General features: G+C 42.1%; 1 protein-coding gene across 3 annotated transcripts; it reads right to left on the bottom strand.

The window, feature by feature from the left end:
- Positions 1-1,647: 1,647 nt before the first annotated feature.
- Positions 1,648-19,719, bottom strand: LOC308571014 (vomeronasal type-2 receptor 26-like). Of its 3 annotated transcripts, XM_081166238.1 has the most exons (7): positions 18,015-19,719; positions 16,629-16,778; positions 13,251-13,533; positions 11,581-12,444; positions 9,499-9,726; positions 6,310-6,436; positions 1,648-2,553 (listed from the first exon to the last, which is right to left on the bottom strand). In XM_081166238.1, exons 1-7 carry the CDS (start codon positions 18,146-18,148, stop codon positions 1,652-1,654), a joined length of 2,688 nt encoding a protein of 895 aa, XP_081022364.1. In that variant the 5' UTR covers positions 18,149-19,719; the 3' UTR covers positions 1,648-1,651. The 3 variants fall into 3 exon arrangements, with proteins under 3 accessions (XP_081022364.1, XP_081022365.1, XP_081022366.1); XM_081166239.1 differs by lacking the exon at positions 16,629-16,778; XM_081166240.1 differs by lacking the exons at positions 16,629-16,778; positions 18,015-19,719 and adding an exon at positions 17,367-17,471.
- Between the last annotated feature and the right edge of the window lie 55 nt (positions 19,720-19,774).

Raw genomic sequence — 19,774 nt, 5'->3', positions numbered from 1 at the left:
GCTGATATGTCAGCAGCATTCTTTTTATAGCACTTCCTGCTCTGCAAGTATAGGAGGTCTAAGATTGGACATAAATGTTTCTAAACCATTAATGAACTAATAAACCTAGAAAATTACTTGGAAAGAGATGATTGGAAGGCAGCTTTATTTATTTTTAAAAAAAATATTGCTTTCTTTCATTCACTTTATTATTAATTGCTCTCTGATATTCTGGTCAGGTCTCTAATGTAGCATTTGGGAGCTTGTTTTGTAGTGTTTGGATCTCCTTTGTTCCAGTGTACCTGAGCACCAAGGGGAAATACATGGTGGCTGTGGAGATCTTCTCCATCTTGACCTCCAGTGCTGGCTTACTGGGCTCCACCTTTTCTACATCATTGTGTTGAGACCTGACCTGAACAGCAAGGAGTCCATGAAGTCCAAAATGATTAGGGAAACCTATCTGACAGTGACCATAGAGAATTTTCAAATAAATTGCACATAGCAATTGCAGCTAAACAAAAAAATATAATCATACAATAAGGATAATGAGAGATTATATTGCCCACATTCTACTAGGCGGGGGGGGGGGATGATAGGATAATTTATTATTTCCTCTTTATTAAGCACTCCTTGCTGTTCAGATCAGGTCTCAAGACAATGATGTAGCACTTTGGGAAAAAGATGGAGCCCAGTAAACCAGCACTGGAGGCCAAGATGGAGAAGATCTCCACAGCCACCATGTATTTCCCCTTGGTGCTCAGGTACACTGGAACAAAGGAGATCCAAACACTACAAAACAACAACATCCTGAAGGTGATGAATTTGGCCTCATTGAAGCACTCAGGCAATTTCCTGGCAAAAAAATGCCACAACAAAGCTGGCAATGGCCAAAAAGCCCATGTAGCCCAGGATACAGCAAAACATGACAGCAGACCCTTCGTTACAGCCTAGAATGATTTCCCTCATCATTGAGTGCATGTCGGAATCAGGGAATGGGGGAGAGGTTCCTAACCACAAAGTGCAAATGCCTGCTTGGATAAGGGAGCAAGAAAAAACAATGAAACTAGCCAGTCTTTTCCCCGCCCATTTCCTCATTCTGGATCCTGATTTGGTGGCCACAACCACCGTGATCGTTTTGGCCAGCACACAAGAAACAGTTACTGTGAAAACAAGGCCAAAAGCCATTTGTCGGAGCAGGCAGCTCTCTCTTTCTGGAGGGCTGAGGAAGATCAATGGGCAGAGGAAGCAGAGCAGGAGGAAAGTGAGGAGACTGCCTCCCCCCCCCCCCAAAAAAAAAACCAAAACAGTTTAAAGGGGCCCTTTACCAAAATACGCATTCCCAAAGAAGATTGAGTTTGAACACAACAAAAGATTTGGATCATTATAGTTTAATCTTAAGACCACATCAAAATTTTGTTCTGGGAATATATGGGAGATTTAAGGAATCTATATAAAGTTAATGTACTAGCAGAGTTTTATTTATAGTATAATTCCTAGCCTTTGACAGCCTTACACCTCAAGAGAGGACACCAACAACAACAACAACACAAAGGACACAAAACAATTACAACCAAATAATACAAAATAACTATATGATAACAGACAGCAGAGAAATAAATACTATATTAACTATAGTGTGGTATGAAAGAAAACACAGGCACACTAGAATATATTACAGTTTCCTCTTTATTAACTGCTTTTTGTTGTTCAAATTGGGCCTCAACAAAATAATGTAGCATTTGCGGCCAAAGATGGAACCCAGTAAACCAGCTCCGGAGGCCAAGATGGAGAAGATCTCCACAGCTACCATGTATTTCCCCTTAGTGCTCAGGTACACTGGAACAAAGGAGATCCAAACACTACAAAACAAGAACATGCTGAAGGTGATGAATTTGGCCTCATTGAAGCTCTCAGGCAGTTTCCTGGCAAAAAAGGCCACAACAAAGCTGACAATGGCCAGAAAGCTCATGTAGCCCAGGGCACAGTAAAACATGACAACTGACCCTTCGTTACATTCTAGTATTGTTTCTCCCATCACAGAGTGCATGTCAGTATCTGGAAATGGGGGGGAAGCTCCTAACCACACACTGCAAATACCAACCTGAATAAGGGAACAAGAAAACACAATGGAGCTTGCCAGTCTTTTCCCCACCCATTTCTTCATTCTGGATCCTGGTTTGGTGGCTACAAAGGCAAGGACTACCGTGATGGTCTTGGCCAGCACACAAGAAATGACCACTGTAAAAACAAGGCCAAAAGCCATTTGTCGGAGCAGGCAGCTCACTCTTTCTGGAGGGCTGAGGAAGATCAATGGGCAGAGAAAGCAAAGCAGGAGAAAAGTGAGGAGACTGTAGGTGAGGTCCCGATTGTTTGCTCTGACAATGGGTGTGTCCTGGTGCTTAATAAAAATAGCTATGACCAATATTGTTAGCAGAGACAAGAAAAGAACAAAAACTGCCAAGCTCAACCCCAGAGGCTCTTTAAGAGACAAGAAGCTTATTGTCTTTGGAATGCATTGTGATTGGTCCTTGTTTGGATAACAATCATCTGGGCACTTGACACAGTCATTCATGTCTGCAGAGAAAATAAAACATTCAGATTTGTTATTCATCGGAGAGCAACTTCTAATGCTGTCATTATGGAACGCTTAGGATTAAATTGGAAGTATCTCAGGTAGACCAGATACAATCTGATGCATGTGAACCCCACCTCAGCAACGTATGTTGGGGTATTAGAAAAAGATTATGCTGGCTTGCTTACTCCCATAAATCACGTTGTGTGGTGTAGGTGGGCAAGACCCATACCTTGTAGGCTTACATCACATGGACAGGGGTGGCAGCAACAAATACATCTTCAATCTTCCTAGTATTGATTGTCCAGATCAGGAACAAAGGACATTGTCTTAGACTAAGTCAAACCATTGATGCATTATTATTTTTTTACTTCAAGGACCATGTACCTTTGTCGGTATGCATCTGGGGGCTGTGTTTCTGTAGAGCAGGGGGAGAGGGGATTTGGTTTTGTTTGACCTAATTTGTGCTTGTTATATGAACACTTGAACCAAAACAGTTACCCTTCAGAATTCACACTTTTTGTGATGAAGTTCTTCAACAAAACAATGTATACAAAGGTGCATATATTATTGGAAATATGTGCAATACACAGGCAAATGTTAGTTAAAATGATATACAAAATGCATTATAGAAGGGAATGCTGCTTGCAAAAATGTGTAGAGTGGTATCTCGGGTTGCATACGCTTCAGGTTACATACACTTCAGGTTACAGACTCCACTAACCCAGAAATAGTACCTCGAGTTAAGAACTTTGCTTCAGGATGAGAACAGAAATTATGCGGCAGTGGCACGGCGGCAGCAGGAGGTCCCATTAGCTAAAGTGGTGCTTCAGGTTAAGAACAGTTTCAGGTTAACAACGGACCTCCGGAACGAACTAAGTACTTAACCCGAGGTACCACTGTATATTAGTCAAATGTTTGCAGTGTTTGAGACTTTTTAGAGAAAAGGCTAGAAAAAGGTTACATAGTAAAAGTTTGGAAAACCATGCATGGCATGGAGAAATTTGTGGACATCCAAAAGCTATTGTTGGAAGAAGCAAATGTTGAAAGATTCAAGGATAAAATAAAGTACTTACTCATGGAGTGCTTAGTGGAACTTGTTGTTACAGGAAGCAATGATGGCCAGCAACTTGAACAGCTTTAAAAGTATATTAGACAAACTCATGGACAAGGCTACTAGCCACTAATTCCACTGTCAGAGGCATGCCTCTAAATACCATTTGCTGGAAATCAGAGGTTGGCAGAGCAATGTTGTGCTCATGGCCAACTTGTGGGGTTGCCACAGGCATCTAGTTGGCCACTTTGTGGACAGCATGTTATCATCATCATCACCATCACCACCATCATCAAATTTCTATACCACTTTATATTTTAAGGGGGGGGTCTAAGTGGCTTGCAATCTCCTTGAAAACATCAGGTAAAACAATCCAGAAGAAAACATTACAGAAGTTCAATATAAAGTATATATTCAAAGCAATATAATTAACAGGAAACGAAAATATCATCTTAAGATGTCTAAATAAAATATTACAAAGGAGGTCAACTACAGAATGCACATTTAACACAGCAAAGTTAACAAAAATACTGTCTTAAAGGAAACATTACTTTTTTAAAAAAATCATATTTATTAAAATTTTCCAATAATAACAGAGTAAGAAAGATAGAAAAGATAGAGAAAGAAAGAAAGAGAGAAAAGCTTAAATCCTTACTTTCATAACCTTCTTTCTGGGACTCCCTCCTTCCCCTCCCGACTGTATTCCCCTTTCCTTAAGTTGGTTCCACAAGCTCTCATTCCCAATTTAAAACCAATATGTTTAACCCATTAGCCAAAGTTTATACAATCTTACCATCACCCCTCATCTTTAACAGAAAGAATAAAAAGATTTTTCCCCCAAGATCTGTCCCAATTTCCTTCCACGAGCTCCCCCTTTTTTAAAAAAACATGTTAAATTAAAATACCAAAGTTATATGAACAAATAGAAGACAAAAGATATAAGAAATCAAAAAGTTGGTTACATAGCCTTTGGATTCCAAAACTCCCCCTCCCTTCCCCGGTTTGAATTCCCCATGTCCATCAGTCTATATGTTATCAGCCTGGAGATCTCAAGTCCATAGCCAGATTTTTCCCCGTTTCGCCTTGGCGGTTTTCTTTTAATTTGTTTATTTTAATGATGTTTAACTTCAAAAATCCAGTCAAATAGAGGCCTTTAGTTTCCTTAGTCTTTGTTGCTGCTCCCATTGTTCTTTCCGTGTCGTAATTAGTCCTTTGATCTTTTTATTCCTTACTTTCTCAGGTTTCTTATCTTGTTCAGCTGCTAAAATGTTCTTTTTCCGAGTTCTGGTATCTCTACAGAGGTTTGTTATTCAGGAACAAAAACTTACGTCCAGTCCCTTCCTTTCTTCAATAGAAAATTCTATTGTCTCCTTTTAGTGTAAACACCTCTGTAGACAAAATACTGTTTCCGTTTTGCCGCTTTCCCAGAGAATAAGTCCTGTGCTCAGCCCAGAGTAATTTTCCACATACGACCACTTGTAATGTCCCGAAACCCCTCTAGGGGGATTGCAGTAACTTTGTATCCTCTAATCCAAAAGTCAAGTTGTTGTTTCTTTTCTTCCCGACAATTTATGTCCAAATAATGTCAATTTGTAACAGAGTTAGCCAACAAAATACTTGTAACAAAGTCCTCTTTATATTCTCAAGCTTTGACAGCTACTTTGACAGCTGTCAAAGTCTCCGTCTCTCTTCGCCAGGCTTTGCGAATCGCCCCGGTTCCCAGGGGGGGTTGCCTTTTCCCTCTCACCCTCCACTCTTCTCCTCCAGCACAATTCTTGTAATTTCCCATCGTGGAATTAATGATTTTTATCAGCGGTAAACTTCTGAATCGATCTTGGTTACCCAGTCCTTGTTTTAGAATGTTTACAGTCAGGGGGGGATTGACTTCCTTTTAAGATCGCCCCCGCTCGTGCCGAATCCAAAAAAAATTTCTTTTTTTCTCCTTTTGTGCCCGGTTTCCCAATTACTCACGGGTTGTTGTTGATAGTCCGAATTTCAAATGAAAGAAGCCAGTGCTCTCCGTCGAATGGCATGCGGCTGCGCTCGGCAGGGGAAGCGATAGACCCAAAGCACCACGCCACTCCCCGGCACCCGATCCGAAGCCTTTAAAAAGGCTCTTTCACGAGTCGGGAGGGCGCTAGCGGTGCCAGCCGGGTCCCCATGTCCATGGCCTCCGTGCCCGTGGTTTTTGAGGGTCCCCGCGTCGCCGGCGCGGTAGGACCCAGCCCCTGCCGAGCAGACTCCCTCCGGAACTCGGAGGGAGTCCGCCATTCGGCGATGGCGCCAACCCGGAAGTCCTTAAAGGAAACATTACTAAAAGAAGTCAAACATAAAATGCAATTTTAAAACAGCGTAATTAGCAAGGGAATAAAATATTATCAGAAGCATGCTGGACTAAATGGGCCATTGGCCTTACTCAACAGACTCATCTTAAGTTCTTAAAACTGAATACAAAAATTGGTTTAGTGGGAGGGGCGCTATACTGACAAATGCTGACAAATATTCATGAGAATATTTTTTAAAATATATTCACAAGTTGTTATAGAAATGTGGAAAATTGAATTCAACACTGGAAAAAATTATAGCCTTTATTTAAATAATAAATATATTTAATGATAAATAAATAAATAACAAGTACTTTTGACTTCTTCCACTCCATCTAATATGACAAATATTTGAAAAGTATATATCTTGTGTCACTTACCCTTCTGGGGTGATATCTTGTCTTGGGGACATGGAGCACAGTCATAGCAGCAGAATTTTCCCCCTTCCTTCTTTTTCTTGTGGGATCCTGGAGGACAACTGGGGTTACATACAGATAAAGGTGGAACCTGTCCATTGGAGGAAACACAGAAACAATTTCGCACAGCCATTCACTTCAGTTTCTTAACCTGAGGTACTATTTCTGGGTTAGTGGAGTCTGTAACCTGAAGCATCTGTAACCTGAGGTACCACTGTACTCATTCAAAACTCAGGATCAAATGACTCATTCCTAGTCACCTTTTTTTTTTAGCATTCTTACAATGTCCATCTTTTTGTGCAAAGCAGTGACACAGCCAAAATAAAATACCATGCATTGCTAGATAAGCAGTGTTAAGACATGTGCAGTCTTCCTGTAAATGCATGAAAAGGGCACTCAGTAGGGTCATATTCCTGGCTTTCCCTGGTGGGAAAAGTTATGATAGGAAAATAATCCTTACTAATTCCTGCTCAGAGCTCAGTCTCTTTCTATGCCACGTAGCCGATGAGAAAGGTTGCTAGTTCTGTGCTCTCCAGATTCTGGCTGTCTTGTTTTTCATTGCTGATTACTGCTCCATCAAGTCTGAAGGCAAATAATAATTTTATTCTTCCATTTCAGGCTTCTGTGCTTATTTTGTTCCAAGGGATAACAAAGGGAAGATCCAGTCTGCTGGAGCATCCTGAATAATTGCTAGCAAGGTTAAGCAACCTTTGTCCCAGAAGTTATCACATTTTATGCTTCAAAGGTATAGTAAATTTCAAACTCTGCTAACTGGAAATTAAACTCACACAGGTGACAGTTACAGATAGGTAGCCGTGTTGGTCTGCCATAGTCAAAATAAAAAAATTCCTTCCAGTAGCACCTTAAAGACCAACTGCAATAAACCCAGATGCCAACTTTGCTGCCACATACACCCGGACAACACCATTACTGGCCCCAACAACATCACACATACCATCTCGGGACTATTTAACTGCTCATCGTCTAACATTGTGTATGCCATCAAATGCCAACAGTGTCCTTCAGCTCTCTATATTGGACAAACAGGCCAAACCTTACGCCAAAGAATAAACGGACATAAATCTGACATCAAGAATCACAAAACAGAGAAACCAGTAAGAGAACACTTCAATCTCCCAGGACATTCTATACAAGATCTCAAAGTAGCTGTTTTACTACAAAGGAATTTCAGAAATAGACTGGAAAGAGAAGCTGCTGAATTGCAACTCATTACCAAACTTAAAACCATGGAGAGACCTGGTCTGAACAAAGACATTGGATTCTTATCTCATTATACATGACTAAGCCATTTCTCACCTTCTCACCCCTTGCCTTTTCCTGTAAGACCTATTACAGTCGTTAAGAGTCGTCAACAGGCTCATCTCAGCTATCTGCCAATCTCCCATTCCCACCACCCTTCTGAGTAATACCCCTTCCCACCTTCTCACTATATAGAAGGGTCTGGCAACTTCTGTTTCAGTGTATCTGAAGAAGTGTGCATGCACATGAAAGCTCATACCAAGAACTAACTTAGTTGGTCTTCAAGGTGCTACTGGAAGAAATTTTTTTAATTTCACACACGTGAGTAAGAGGAAGGATAATTAATAAATAATATCCTATCCTACCCTCCAAAACCACCCAACACTTTTGAGATCTTTCAGAGAGTCAGGGCTTGTCCACACTTCCTCTTCTCCTGCTGCTTTCCCCTGGATTGATAGATTGATTGATTGATTGATTGATTGATTGATACCCCACCCATCTGGCTGGGCTTCTCCAGGCACTCTGGGTGGCTCCCAACAGAATATTAAAAACATGATAAAAGATCAAACATTAAAAGCTTCCCTAAACAGGGCTGCTTTCAAATGTCTTCTAAAAGTCAGACAGTTGTTTATTTCCTTGACATCTGATGGGAGGGCATTCCACAGAGCAGGCGCCACTACCAAGAAGGCCCTCTGCCTGGTTCCCTGTAACCTCACTTCTCGCAGTGAGGGAACCGCTAGAAGGCCCTTGTAGCTGGACCTCTGTGCCCGGGCAGAATGATGGGGGTGGAGATGCTCTTTCAGGTATACTGGGCTGAGGTCGTTTAGGGCTTTAAAGATCAGCACCAAAACCTGCTCTATTACTGAATTGGAGCAAACATAAATTGAGTTTTCTACCGATTGATGCTTGCTCCAATTCAGTGTGTTTTGCTGGGGAAAACAGCAGAGCAAATGGAAAACCTCTCGGACCCATTTCTAGGAAGCATGGCAGATGCAGAAAACGTCTTGGGCCCGTGCTTTTTAGACACGGGAAAAGTGAAATGTGAATGAGCTATAAGCATGAGGGCTGAAATTGGAGAGTGGGGGTCAAGGGTTTGTATTCACTAGCCTTGCCCCCAATGTCCTCATACATGCTGAGTGTGCCTGTTCCAGCTCTGCTCTTTCTGGGTGAGAGGCCCCCGAGTCCTAATAAAACAAAAATGTGAACTATAGGTTCCAAGTTCTACACCAGGGGTCAGCAAACTTTTTCAGCAGGGGGGCAGTCCACTGTCCCTTAGACCTTGTGGGGGGCCGGACTATATTGGGGGGGTGAACGAATTCCTATGCCCCACAAATAACCCAAAGATGCATTTTAAATACAGTGGTACCTTGGGTTAAGAACTTAATTCGTTCTGGAGGTCCATTCTTAACCTGAAACTGTTCTTAACCTGAGGTACCACTTTAGCTAATGGGGCCTCCCGCTGCCGCTGCACGATTTCTGTTCTCATCCTGAAGCAAAGTTCTTATCCCGAGGTACTATTTCTGGGTTAGTGGAGTCTGTAACCTGAAGCCTCTGTAACCTGAAGCGCATGTAACCCGAGGTACCACTGTAAAAGCACACATTCTACTCATGTAAAAACACCAGGTGGGCCCCACAAATAACCCAGAGATGCATTTAAATAAAAGGACACATTCTAGTCATGTAAAAACACGTTGATTCCCAGACGGTCCGATAGCCGGATTTAGAAGGCAATTGGGCCGGATCCGACCCCCGGGCCTTAGTTTGCCTACCCATGTTCTACACATGCTTCAAAGATGTACCACACTTTGTGTGGGACACACTGGGCTGATGTTCTAGAGTATACTATAATATAGTGCTTTCCGGTATATTGTGGGTGTGGAAATTATGCTGTACCTGGGGAAAGTTTCTGTGCCACACTATTTTGTCGCCATCAATGGAAAATTCCTGACCCGGGGCAGCCTCCAGATTCACCCTTCCAACCTTGACTCTCACGAAGGAGTTATTTGGAAAAGTAATCATGCTGGTAATATCAAATCCAGCTTCAACTTCCCTGTTCTCACCAAAAGAAACTGTTTCTCCAGCACTGTTGTTAAACGAGACCCTCTTTAGGAAGGGGTGAAGCTGCACTGAAAGAAAAGCAGAAAGAATTCTGTCAAATTACTATTAGAATCATAGAGTTGGAAGGGACCGCAAGGGTCATCTAGCCCAACCCCCTGCAATGCAGGGATCTCAACCAAAGCATCCATGGCAGGTGGCCATCCAGCAACTGCTTAATACATCTTTTAAATAAACAGCCATATGAGAAATATGTAAAATAACTAAGCAAGTATTGGAAATCACCCCAGAATTGGCCTTCCTAAACATCTTCCAAGACAATAATGCCCATTTACACCACAAAGAACTCAAATTATATAGCCAAGATAGCCACCAACTGTAAAGGAGATGAATTTATTTGACCCTATCTGCATCAAGCTATATTCTATCTTTATCACCAAACTCCAAATATAATTGCACATTGTATTAATTAACATTATTTTTTTAATATATTAATGGTCATGTGATGATTTTAGCCTATAAATTTTATTGTTTAATGCCTTACCCTGTATATTAAGGTGCTTTTATAGCTCTGTTTAGAGTAGGTAATGTCTTGATAATATAAATGTTTTAAGTTTTCTGTATTAATCCAGTGTATTTTCTTTTAATTGTTGAATGATTCTGTGTACATTGAGGCAGCCTTTGGCTATGTGCAATAAAACTGACTGACTGACACAAAGAACTCATAACCCACCTACTTTCAACAGCCAGAAACATCATAACCAGACATTGGAGAGACCTGTCAGGAGTAAGCATGGACCAATGGTACCAAATAGTATGGGAAACAGCCTTACTAGAAAAGTTAACCAATAAACTGAAACTGACATGGGGACAAATAGAAGAAGACGCTTCACCCCGGTATGGCTCCCCTTTATCACATACACAGCCCAACAAGACAATGACAAAAATCCACCAACGGCATACAAATCAATATGGCTAACCTGATCCAAAACACCCACCCACCCCACTCACACATGAAAACAATGATCAGCACAGCCAACCACAAACAAAGAACTGCACCCTAGGCCAACCCCAACCTCTCTCACCACCAAAGAAACACAAGTGAATAGCAGAGAGACTGCACAAACGACGCTGACACAAAACCCCACATATATTAAGTAAAATAGAAACATCGCCACCCGACCCCACCCCCACTCACCTTTCCCCCCTTCACCTCTTTCCCCCTTTTCTTCCTAATGTCTCAGCAAATGAAACTGATAAAAAACAAACGAAACTGTAAAAAAAAAAGTTGCTTGAAAAGACAGAGAGAAACATTGCACATACTTTTGTAAACCAAGAAAATCTTTAATAAATAAGATTAAATAAATGGTCCCGTAGAATAGGAAACTATTACAAGGCCAAGAGTCAGAAGGTTGAAGCTTTTAGTTAAAGACACAATAGCTCCCAAAGTCCAAATAAAAGCTTACATTCCTGAACAAATACTCTAGCACTACTTTGGTTTTATAATTTGCTGCAAGCCTCCCAGTCAGATGGGCGGCACATTTTATGTTGTGGTGGTGGTGGTGGTGGTGGTGGTTGTTGTCTTAATAAATTGTACTACAAAAAAAATGAGACGCCACACACAAACAGGAAGGCAGCAGACATGAACACAAAGATTGTGTAGGGAAACAATGAGTGAACAAAGGATAGCAATTGCAGAATAAATGGTTAGTTTGGAAGCTGATTTGGAATCTATGAAGAAAATGCACCAGAGCTAAAATGAGCATTTGTTGCACTGAATAATGAAGGGAATCAGAAAGGAGTTGACCGACAAAAGTGCTGGATCATAATCAACAGTGATTTCCAGAGCATGTTTTACACACTGCTGGGTGTAATTTTCCTGCTCATGTCAAACAAATTGTATTTCATCAAAGGCATTACCTGCCAAGGCTGCAGCTTCTGAAGCTCCTGCACCCCTCCTTCCATCACTCCCCTGTATTTGGTCCTGGACAAGAACATGGCATGTAGAGCATGTGCTATGGCATAGACAGCATTATAGAGACTGTAGCTGTGGCCAGTCATGCTCATCTCAAAGCCAGACGAAGGGAGATCTTCCAGCTTCTCCTCTCCAGTGCAAGCTTCACTGGCCTTCTCCTCTGTATTAAAACCTGGAAATAAACAGAAAAATACCTCTTCCCAGAACTCCCTGAGAAAGCCATTTCCATTTGCCTCTAAAGGATTCTGGAGCTGAAGAAAGCTTTTGAATCCTTGTACCTCATTTGAATGAACAGCAAAGGAGAGGGAACCGTGGAAGACTTCCATGTCCCACATTAGTTGGAAGTTCAATGCTGTGAAATCCAGCTGTGCTGTCAGAATCCACACTTTACCTTCCGGTGTCTTTTTCACATCTTCCATTTCACCTAGTGCTACCATGGTTCGAAAGTCAAGCATGGACTTTGTTTCTCCATAGACAATGACAACCTTGGCTTTACTTTCCATAATCACTTGATAGAGTCGGATCCAGTGGTGGTGCATGTTAAAATAATCCTCAAAATGTCTAGTTTTCTGAGTTCTCTCTGAGAAGGCCAAGCAAATACCTTTCTGGGAAAACAGATGTTGCAGGGTCTGCACAAATCTTTCTCCACTCTCATTATCTCCAGCAAGCAACCCAACCCAGGTCCAACCAAAGTGGAGAAGTAACTCAATAATCCCAGTGCACTGGTGGGCTTCATTGGGCACCATCCAGTAGAAGGAAGTGGATTGGCTTTGACCAGGAGCCTCTGGAGCAAAGGAGCCATAAGTGAGCTAAGAGGAAAAGAAGGGGCACGTTCCTTAACTAGTAAAAGAAACTGGTATGTACATCTGGAGTTGCAGTGGCAGCAATAAGGTGTCAACATGCCGAGGGCCGTAAGGCCAGCTGGCTAGCCCCAGCTGGGCTGTCTCCTTCCAGCCGTCCCACTGCAAAGACCCATCGGCCTCTGCTCCGACGTAAATCAGCGACCCGGGCTTCAAAGCCAGGGCACACTATCAGCAGATCGAACTGCGCACACAGAATAGGCGTGAGGCTTGTGAAAGCATACTATAACTACAGATTTATTAATCATAAATCAGGACAAAGAAACATGTCGTCTCTCTCTCCGTCTTCTCAGAGAGAAAGAGCAAAGCAAAAGCAATACACACAACGGAAGTTCCCAGCAAGCTGTGCTGGAATGTAAACAGACATGTGACATGCAACAGTTCCACACATCTGCTCCTTAAGGTGGAATGGAAATTCTCAACATAAGGTTGGGGATTATTATTTTTTATTCAGTTCATATGAAAAGGCAAATCTAACTAGGTTACATTTCCCAAACAATGTGTAAACTGATACACAGCTATCCTTTGAAATTCACACTTCTCCCAAATTTGCAATGCATTGTGGACCCACCCACAGCACACACACCCCAGGTCAAAACCAAGGCAACCTCAGGAATAAACAAACCAGATAGGACCACGTTCTGGGATTATCCTTTCACACCAGTCAAATACTTCTCCCAGCTGTACAAAACCTTTTGAGGAGGAAAAGATAATAATGGTGAAACAGTTGTGATATCCCCAAGTCAGTATTTTACCTGGGGAATCTTGTAGATGTCCAAGATGGTGGCCATGTCGAGGGAGGTATCAAAGTCAAGCCCTCCAATCACTGCCATCAGATTTTTCTGGGTGTCACACTTGTAGTTGGGTATGTGTGTGGAAGGAAGGCCTAGAGTGGCCTGGTAAGTCATCCTTCGATTGAAGTAACTGTCATAGATGTGGAATCCCAATGTGATATTAGGCAAGATGTTGGGATTCTCATTTATCTCCTTGACAGCAAACACCAAGGCCAGAAGGTGCTGGTAGTTCTTTGACACAACACTGCAATGAGAATGTTCTGGTGTATCCCTCATCAGGGATACACTATGCTTCTGAGAGTATTTTCGCACTATTCTGCTGCTCTTCCAAGAATATCTGCTGAATAGGATGAGACCCTTTTCCCATAAAATTATATTGATAACCTAGGAAACTGTAGGGAAATATTCCCTTCGCTGCCACCACCATAGGGAAACAGCTCCTTCAGTCCCATTGTACAAAAGCACAAGTTTGGATGTTTGTGCTTCTTTAATCTTCATATTTCAAAGTCTATGGAACTCTGAGCCACAAGAAGTCTTAAATGTGACCCTTTTCTGCTGCCTCCCATTTCCCTAAGAATTCTTTCAAGCCTCCCAGAAGTTTGGCATGGCAAACCTGGGCATGGCATTGATACCAGCAATGGAGAGAGAACCAATTTTAACTAATATTATTTATTAAAATGTTATTTTGTACTTCAGGTATACCAATGGGCACATCTCTCAGTTTTGGCTGCTCTCAGTTTCTCAATTTTTCCAATCTAAAGTTGAGTTCTCCACATTTCCACATCAGTTGGCATTTTTTAAAAAAGTCACGAAAATTCACCAGCATTTTCATATGAACGTCTCCTAATATCCATGTTTGTATGCAATTTACCTAATGTACCCATTTTTGTAAAGTGATTTCCCATATTATAATGCAATTTGGTATTTTACTTCACTAATTATGCATTTCTTTTGGAGACTTTCTAAAGACTCAACTTTATTTCTTTTGCATTTCTTTTGGAGACTTTCTGAAGACACTTTCTAAAGACTCAAGTGATGCTCTTATTGACGTTAGCCTCTGAAAGGCTTCTATCTCAGACCAAATTTACTAAACCTCCATCCCTGCCAAATTCACCCACAAACTGCTCCAGTTAATCCTTCTCCTGGTGAGAACTAGACAGCATCTTAGCTGACCATAGCCTCCGGCTCACTCGTTCTGATCTTCAACACAAAATATTGTCAACACGCTGGGGTTAAGCAGCTTAATATTCAGGCCTTGGCTGTCCACATTCACCTCAGCTTTCTCTGGTCTTTGCCTTACACCTCCCTCATCATTTCTCCTAACTGATAGTTAAGTCCCAAAACAGAAAACACAAACCGACATATGCAAAACCTTTCTCAACAGAGGCAGCTTTTTTCATTGGTTCAAAGCAATATTGAAACGAAGAGAAATGGGTAGGCTACCTTAAGTGAGTCGTCCTCAACCTTCTCAAGCCGGCAGCATTATCAGGCTGGCTGTGCCAGTTTCTCCTAGCCTCAGGCTGTTAGTTTACCACCTCAGTGGAGAGGTGAGCTTTTAAGACTCCTCACCCTGAACAATTCTGAGGCGCAGTTCAATATTCAAAACAGAGAAGGACCCCACACCTCATCAACAATGTTTTATCCCATTCACTCACTCTTAAATCAAGAAAGGTCAGTGAGTTGTCCTCAGGGTGTAGGGCTGAGGAAGGGGGAAGATTCTTCAGGTGAGAGCTGGGGAATTTTGTGTTTTATTGTGATTATTAATGGTGTTATTCTTAATGGTCCTTATCTCTCTGCTTCCTCTCTTCTTCTTCTTTTTACTCTTTCTCTATCTTTTCTTTTTCTTTTCTCTTGCCTTTTTGTCTTTTGATTTCTGTTTGTTCAAGATAGCATTTTACTATATTTTATATGCTGTATTAGTTTACTGTTGTTGGCCGCTCTGAGCCCAGCTTCGGCTGGGGACTGCGGGATATAAATAAAAGTTTATTAATATTTTATTATTGTGAAAACTTTAATAAAATATTTAGGGGTGGGGAAAAATAAATTAAGGGGACACCATTGCAGAGGTGCTGAAAGAAGAGCACAGAGTGGTTGATTTTCTCTTCTCTTTCCAATCCCCCCTGAAACCCTGTGAAGATGGTTAGGGCTTCCAGACAACATGGAGTTGAGAAGAGTCCTGCTGAATCAGGTCAAAGGCCCATTGACTTCAGCATCCTCTCCTGTCAATGGCAAGCCAGATGCCTCTAGGAAGCCTGCTTGCAAGACCTGAGGGGCAACAGTGTTCTCCCCAATTGCAGTTTTCAGCAACTGGTATTCAGAGGCATAGGCATACTGCCTTGAAAAGCAGAGGCAAAACAGCCATAATGGATAGTAGCCATTAATAGCTTTTCTGAATGGCAGTTGCTGGAAACCACAGGAGGGGGGGAAACACTCGTGTGCTCCCCGGTTTCCAACAGGCATCCGGTTGGTTCCCACTGGGAAAACAGGATGCTGGATTTACATGAGCCATAGGCCTGGTCCAGCAGGATATTCTTACATTGCTAGCTGTATCCTCCACAAATATGTCCATGGTAAAAGATAAAGGACCCCTGGATGGTTAACTCCAGTCAAAGGTGACTATGGGGTTCAGGCCAAGGGAGCTGCCATTTGTCCACAGACAGCTTTCTGGGTCATGTGGCCAGCATGACTAAACCGCTTCTGGCACAATGGGACACTGTGACGGAAGCCAGAGCACCGCAGTGGTACCTATTTATCTACTTGCACTGGTGTGCTTTCAAACTGCTAGGTTGGCAGGAGCTGGGACAGAGCAACGGGAGCTCACCCCATCGTGGGGACTTGAACCGCCGACCTTCTGATCGGCAAGTTCAAGAGGCTCAGTGGTTTAGACCACAGTGCCACCCGTGTCCCTCTAATATGTCTAATCCTCATTTAAAGCCATCCAATTTTTTTGCCCATCACTACATCTTATGGGAACAAATTCCATCGTTTTACTATATGTTGTGTGAACAACATTCTTTTGTCCTTCCTGAATCTACCATTATTCTACATAGGAGGACCCAAGTTCTAATATTATCAGAGACAGATTAACTTTCTCCACACGAGGAATACTTTTAAACAGTTTTCTCCTGGCCCCCTTATTTGCCTTTTGTCTGAACACTTTTGCCTGTTTGTTCTCCATCTCCCTCGCTCCACGCTTATGCCTTAGTTTTGCAGATGTCTTTCCCACCTCTGCCTGAAAGTAATCCTGCTGAAATCCCTGGGACTTGCTTCTGAGTGACCATGGATGGGATTGGGAAATGAGTCAGAATCCTATAGCTACTTGATGTACGGAGTCCTTACAAGAGATTAGGGAGCTGATGGGTAGTTAAGATTCCACGGAAGTCTTCTTTGTTCAGAGCAACAAAGATGTGAGACACAAGAGCACCAACGATGAGGTCCCCAGGCTGGTAGTATTCATGTGGGATCCTGAGCAGATAGTTGAGAGTACAACTAGTGGTGCGTTTGCACACCACATGAGGCAAAAGGAAGAGAATGGACACAATAAACACCAGCATACTGAGGCAAAAAAAAAATTTCTAGTCAGACTCCCTTAATCTCACTTATGTCAGATCATCTACAACATGATCATTAGCTTCAGAACTCTTCAACAGAGTTCAACTCTGCCAGAGAAAAGTGGAAATCTAGCCTCTACCTCTGCCCTGGTTTCACCTCAGATCGTATAAATCTGCCCTCTCCCTTGCTTGAAATGGCAGGAAGGTTTTTTTTTATACCCATTTTTAGACTTTGGCTGGTATTCTCTAGAGATCTATAGGGATCTTATCCACAGTCATGACAGTGTAATAATTATAGATGAGATAATAACTGGGTGACTTTATTGCCAACAAGAAAGGAGGAAAACTTGTTTGTGATGTTTCATCAAAAGCCATTTTGGTCACTTCACGGGGCCACAAAAGTACGCACAGAGTAAACTACAAGGAGTAAGGAAAGATCAGTGAGTCAGTCTGCTTTTAAAGCAGAAATTCTTGTTCAAAGTTACGATATAAATAAGATAAATAAATAAAAAATCTGAAAGACTACCAAAGATGGAAGGATCTTTCAATTTCAGTTCACTTGGTTTCTCATATTTCGCATCTTAAATTCAGTTCTCCACATTTTTGTAGAGATCTACCAATTTTATTTTTAAAAAAATCATGATCCCCCCCCCCATCATTTTAGTGTGAACTTCTGATAAATGTGGGATGTTAGCACCCAAGATGCATATTTAAAGGGTTGACTGCAAAAGCTGTAGAACTCTGTGATGTCATAAACTCTGTAGCAGTTATTTTCAGTTGGAACACTTATGGAAATTAGTGAACAGCCTTAACAGTTAGAACAGCAGGTATGGACCGTTGTGCTACTTTCTGCCTCAGAATATTAATCAATCTGTAAATGTTAGTCAGTCTTGGATACAAATCAATGTAAGATGTTTTAGCAATTTAAGTATTACCAACCTGCACTGTATATTTAATCTGCAACTGCAAGCACACTAAGTAAAAGTTTTTTGTTCTTTAAACTTTAATATAGGGTGGCTTGGGAAAAGAGAACTACTGTATTTTTCCATGTATAAGACGCACCCGTGTATAAGACACCCCCTAATTTTGGGGACCCCAAATTAAGAAAATGGAGGGAGATGGCCCAGAGTTGTTGAGCTGTTTTTTGGAGGGGAATGCCCCGAAAATCACTCACCCCATGCTGCCAATCGCACACAATGCAGAATAAAACAAGCGTCTGCCCACTCGCAGCCAGTGGCAGCCGAACACACACACAATTGCCACAGCGGCAGCCAATCCTCCACAGCCCTTCACACAACCGCCAATCATCTACCCAATCACCGGACCATCAGCCAATCCTAAGCAGCCCTTGCACCAGCCACCAATCACCCACCCAATCACCACTGACAAACTCCTGCTCACAGCTGCAACCAATCACCCGTCCTGTATATGCACTGTCAGTGTATAAGATGTCCCCTGATTTTTAACCTTATTTTTGAGTTAAAAACTCTCATCTTATACACGGAAAAGTACGGTAATTAAAGGGTCAAATGACTCAGGCACGTCTTACATAAACTCTGCAAATGGAAACTAGAGTCTAATTCCCACAATAAGCACATTATTGTATGCAGTTTTGACTAATATACACAGTTTTTCAAACAATTACTCATAATAGGTAAAGGTAAAGGGACCCCTGACCATTAGGTCCAGTCGTGACCGACTCTGGGGTTGCGGCGCTCATCTCGCTTTATTGGCTGAGGGAGCCGGGGTACAGCTTCCGGGTCATGTGGCCAGCATGACTAAGCGGCTTCTGGCGAACCAGAGCAGCGCATGGAAACGCCGTTTACCTTCCCGTCGGAGCGGTATCTATTTATCTACTTGCACTTTGACATGCTTTCAAACTGCTAGGTTGGCAGGAGCTGGGACTGAGCAACAGGAGCTCACCCCATGGCGGGGATTCAAACTGCTGACCTTCTGATCGGAAGTCCTAGGCTCTATGGTTTAACCCACAGCGCCACCCGCCTCCCTATTTCTCATAATATTATGGCTTTAATGTGTTATTTTCACTTGCAGTCATTTTTATGCACGTTTACCCCTAATCTACACATTTTTGTAAACATGGCGTGGTTGGGGAATGGAATTGCAGATTTAGATAAGTGTGATTTTTGAAGGATCGCTCTGTTTCAGTCCCCACATTGTTTGGGCAATGCCAATACGATAGATTGTGAATAGAATTTCTCCCCAGCCCTATTGACTGCTAATATATAGATTGTTAACATTCATCTACATAGAAGTTTAGATGTGTCTCCCAAAAAGGTGTGATTGCTAAGATGTTGGTCCTGGAATCACGCTGCACCACAGAAGGAGGAATAGTCACCATTTACAAGGCTCAAAACAGGATAGAGCACTGACAGTAACAGAAAAAAGACTCCATAATGTGTGTGTGTGTGTGTGTGTGTGTGTGTGTGAGAGAGAGAGAGAGAGAGAGAGAGAGAGAGAGAGAGTGTGTATTCAACTACTGTCCGTTCATGTTCACAAGTTTTTATTTTTTTATATCACTTTTATTTAAAAATTAAAATTATAAGAAAATGGGGGGAATTTACAGAAGTAAAATCAGAAAGGAGAGAGAGAGAGAGAGAGAGAGAGAGAACATTATGCAGCATCAGTGCATGGGTATACCCAAGAGATCAAGGAAAACAACAGAAATACTTAACGAACTGACCAATCATGTCGGTTCTGCCCTCCTAACAAAAGTCCTGCCCCCCCCAAAAAAAATCCTGGCTATGCCCATGCATCAGTGCAGACTAGGAACATGAATGCAGCATATATTGTTGTGATTTAACAAATACCTCTGTGTATTTGGAAAAGGAAATTCCATGGTGATTAAAAATATTCTGAACACACGGCAGTGGCGTAGCATGGGTTGTCAGCACCCGGGGCAAGGCAAGTAATTTG

Source organism: Podarcis bocagei, assembly GCF_964188305.1.
Source record: "Podarcis bocagei genome assembly, chromosome: 13".
NCBI lineage: Eukaryota > Metazoa > Chordata > Lepidosauria > Squamata > Lacertidae > Podarcis > Podarcis bocagei.
Note: the sequence above shows the minus strand (reverse complement) of the source record. Positions and strands in the feature narration are given on the sequence as shown.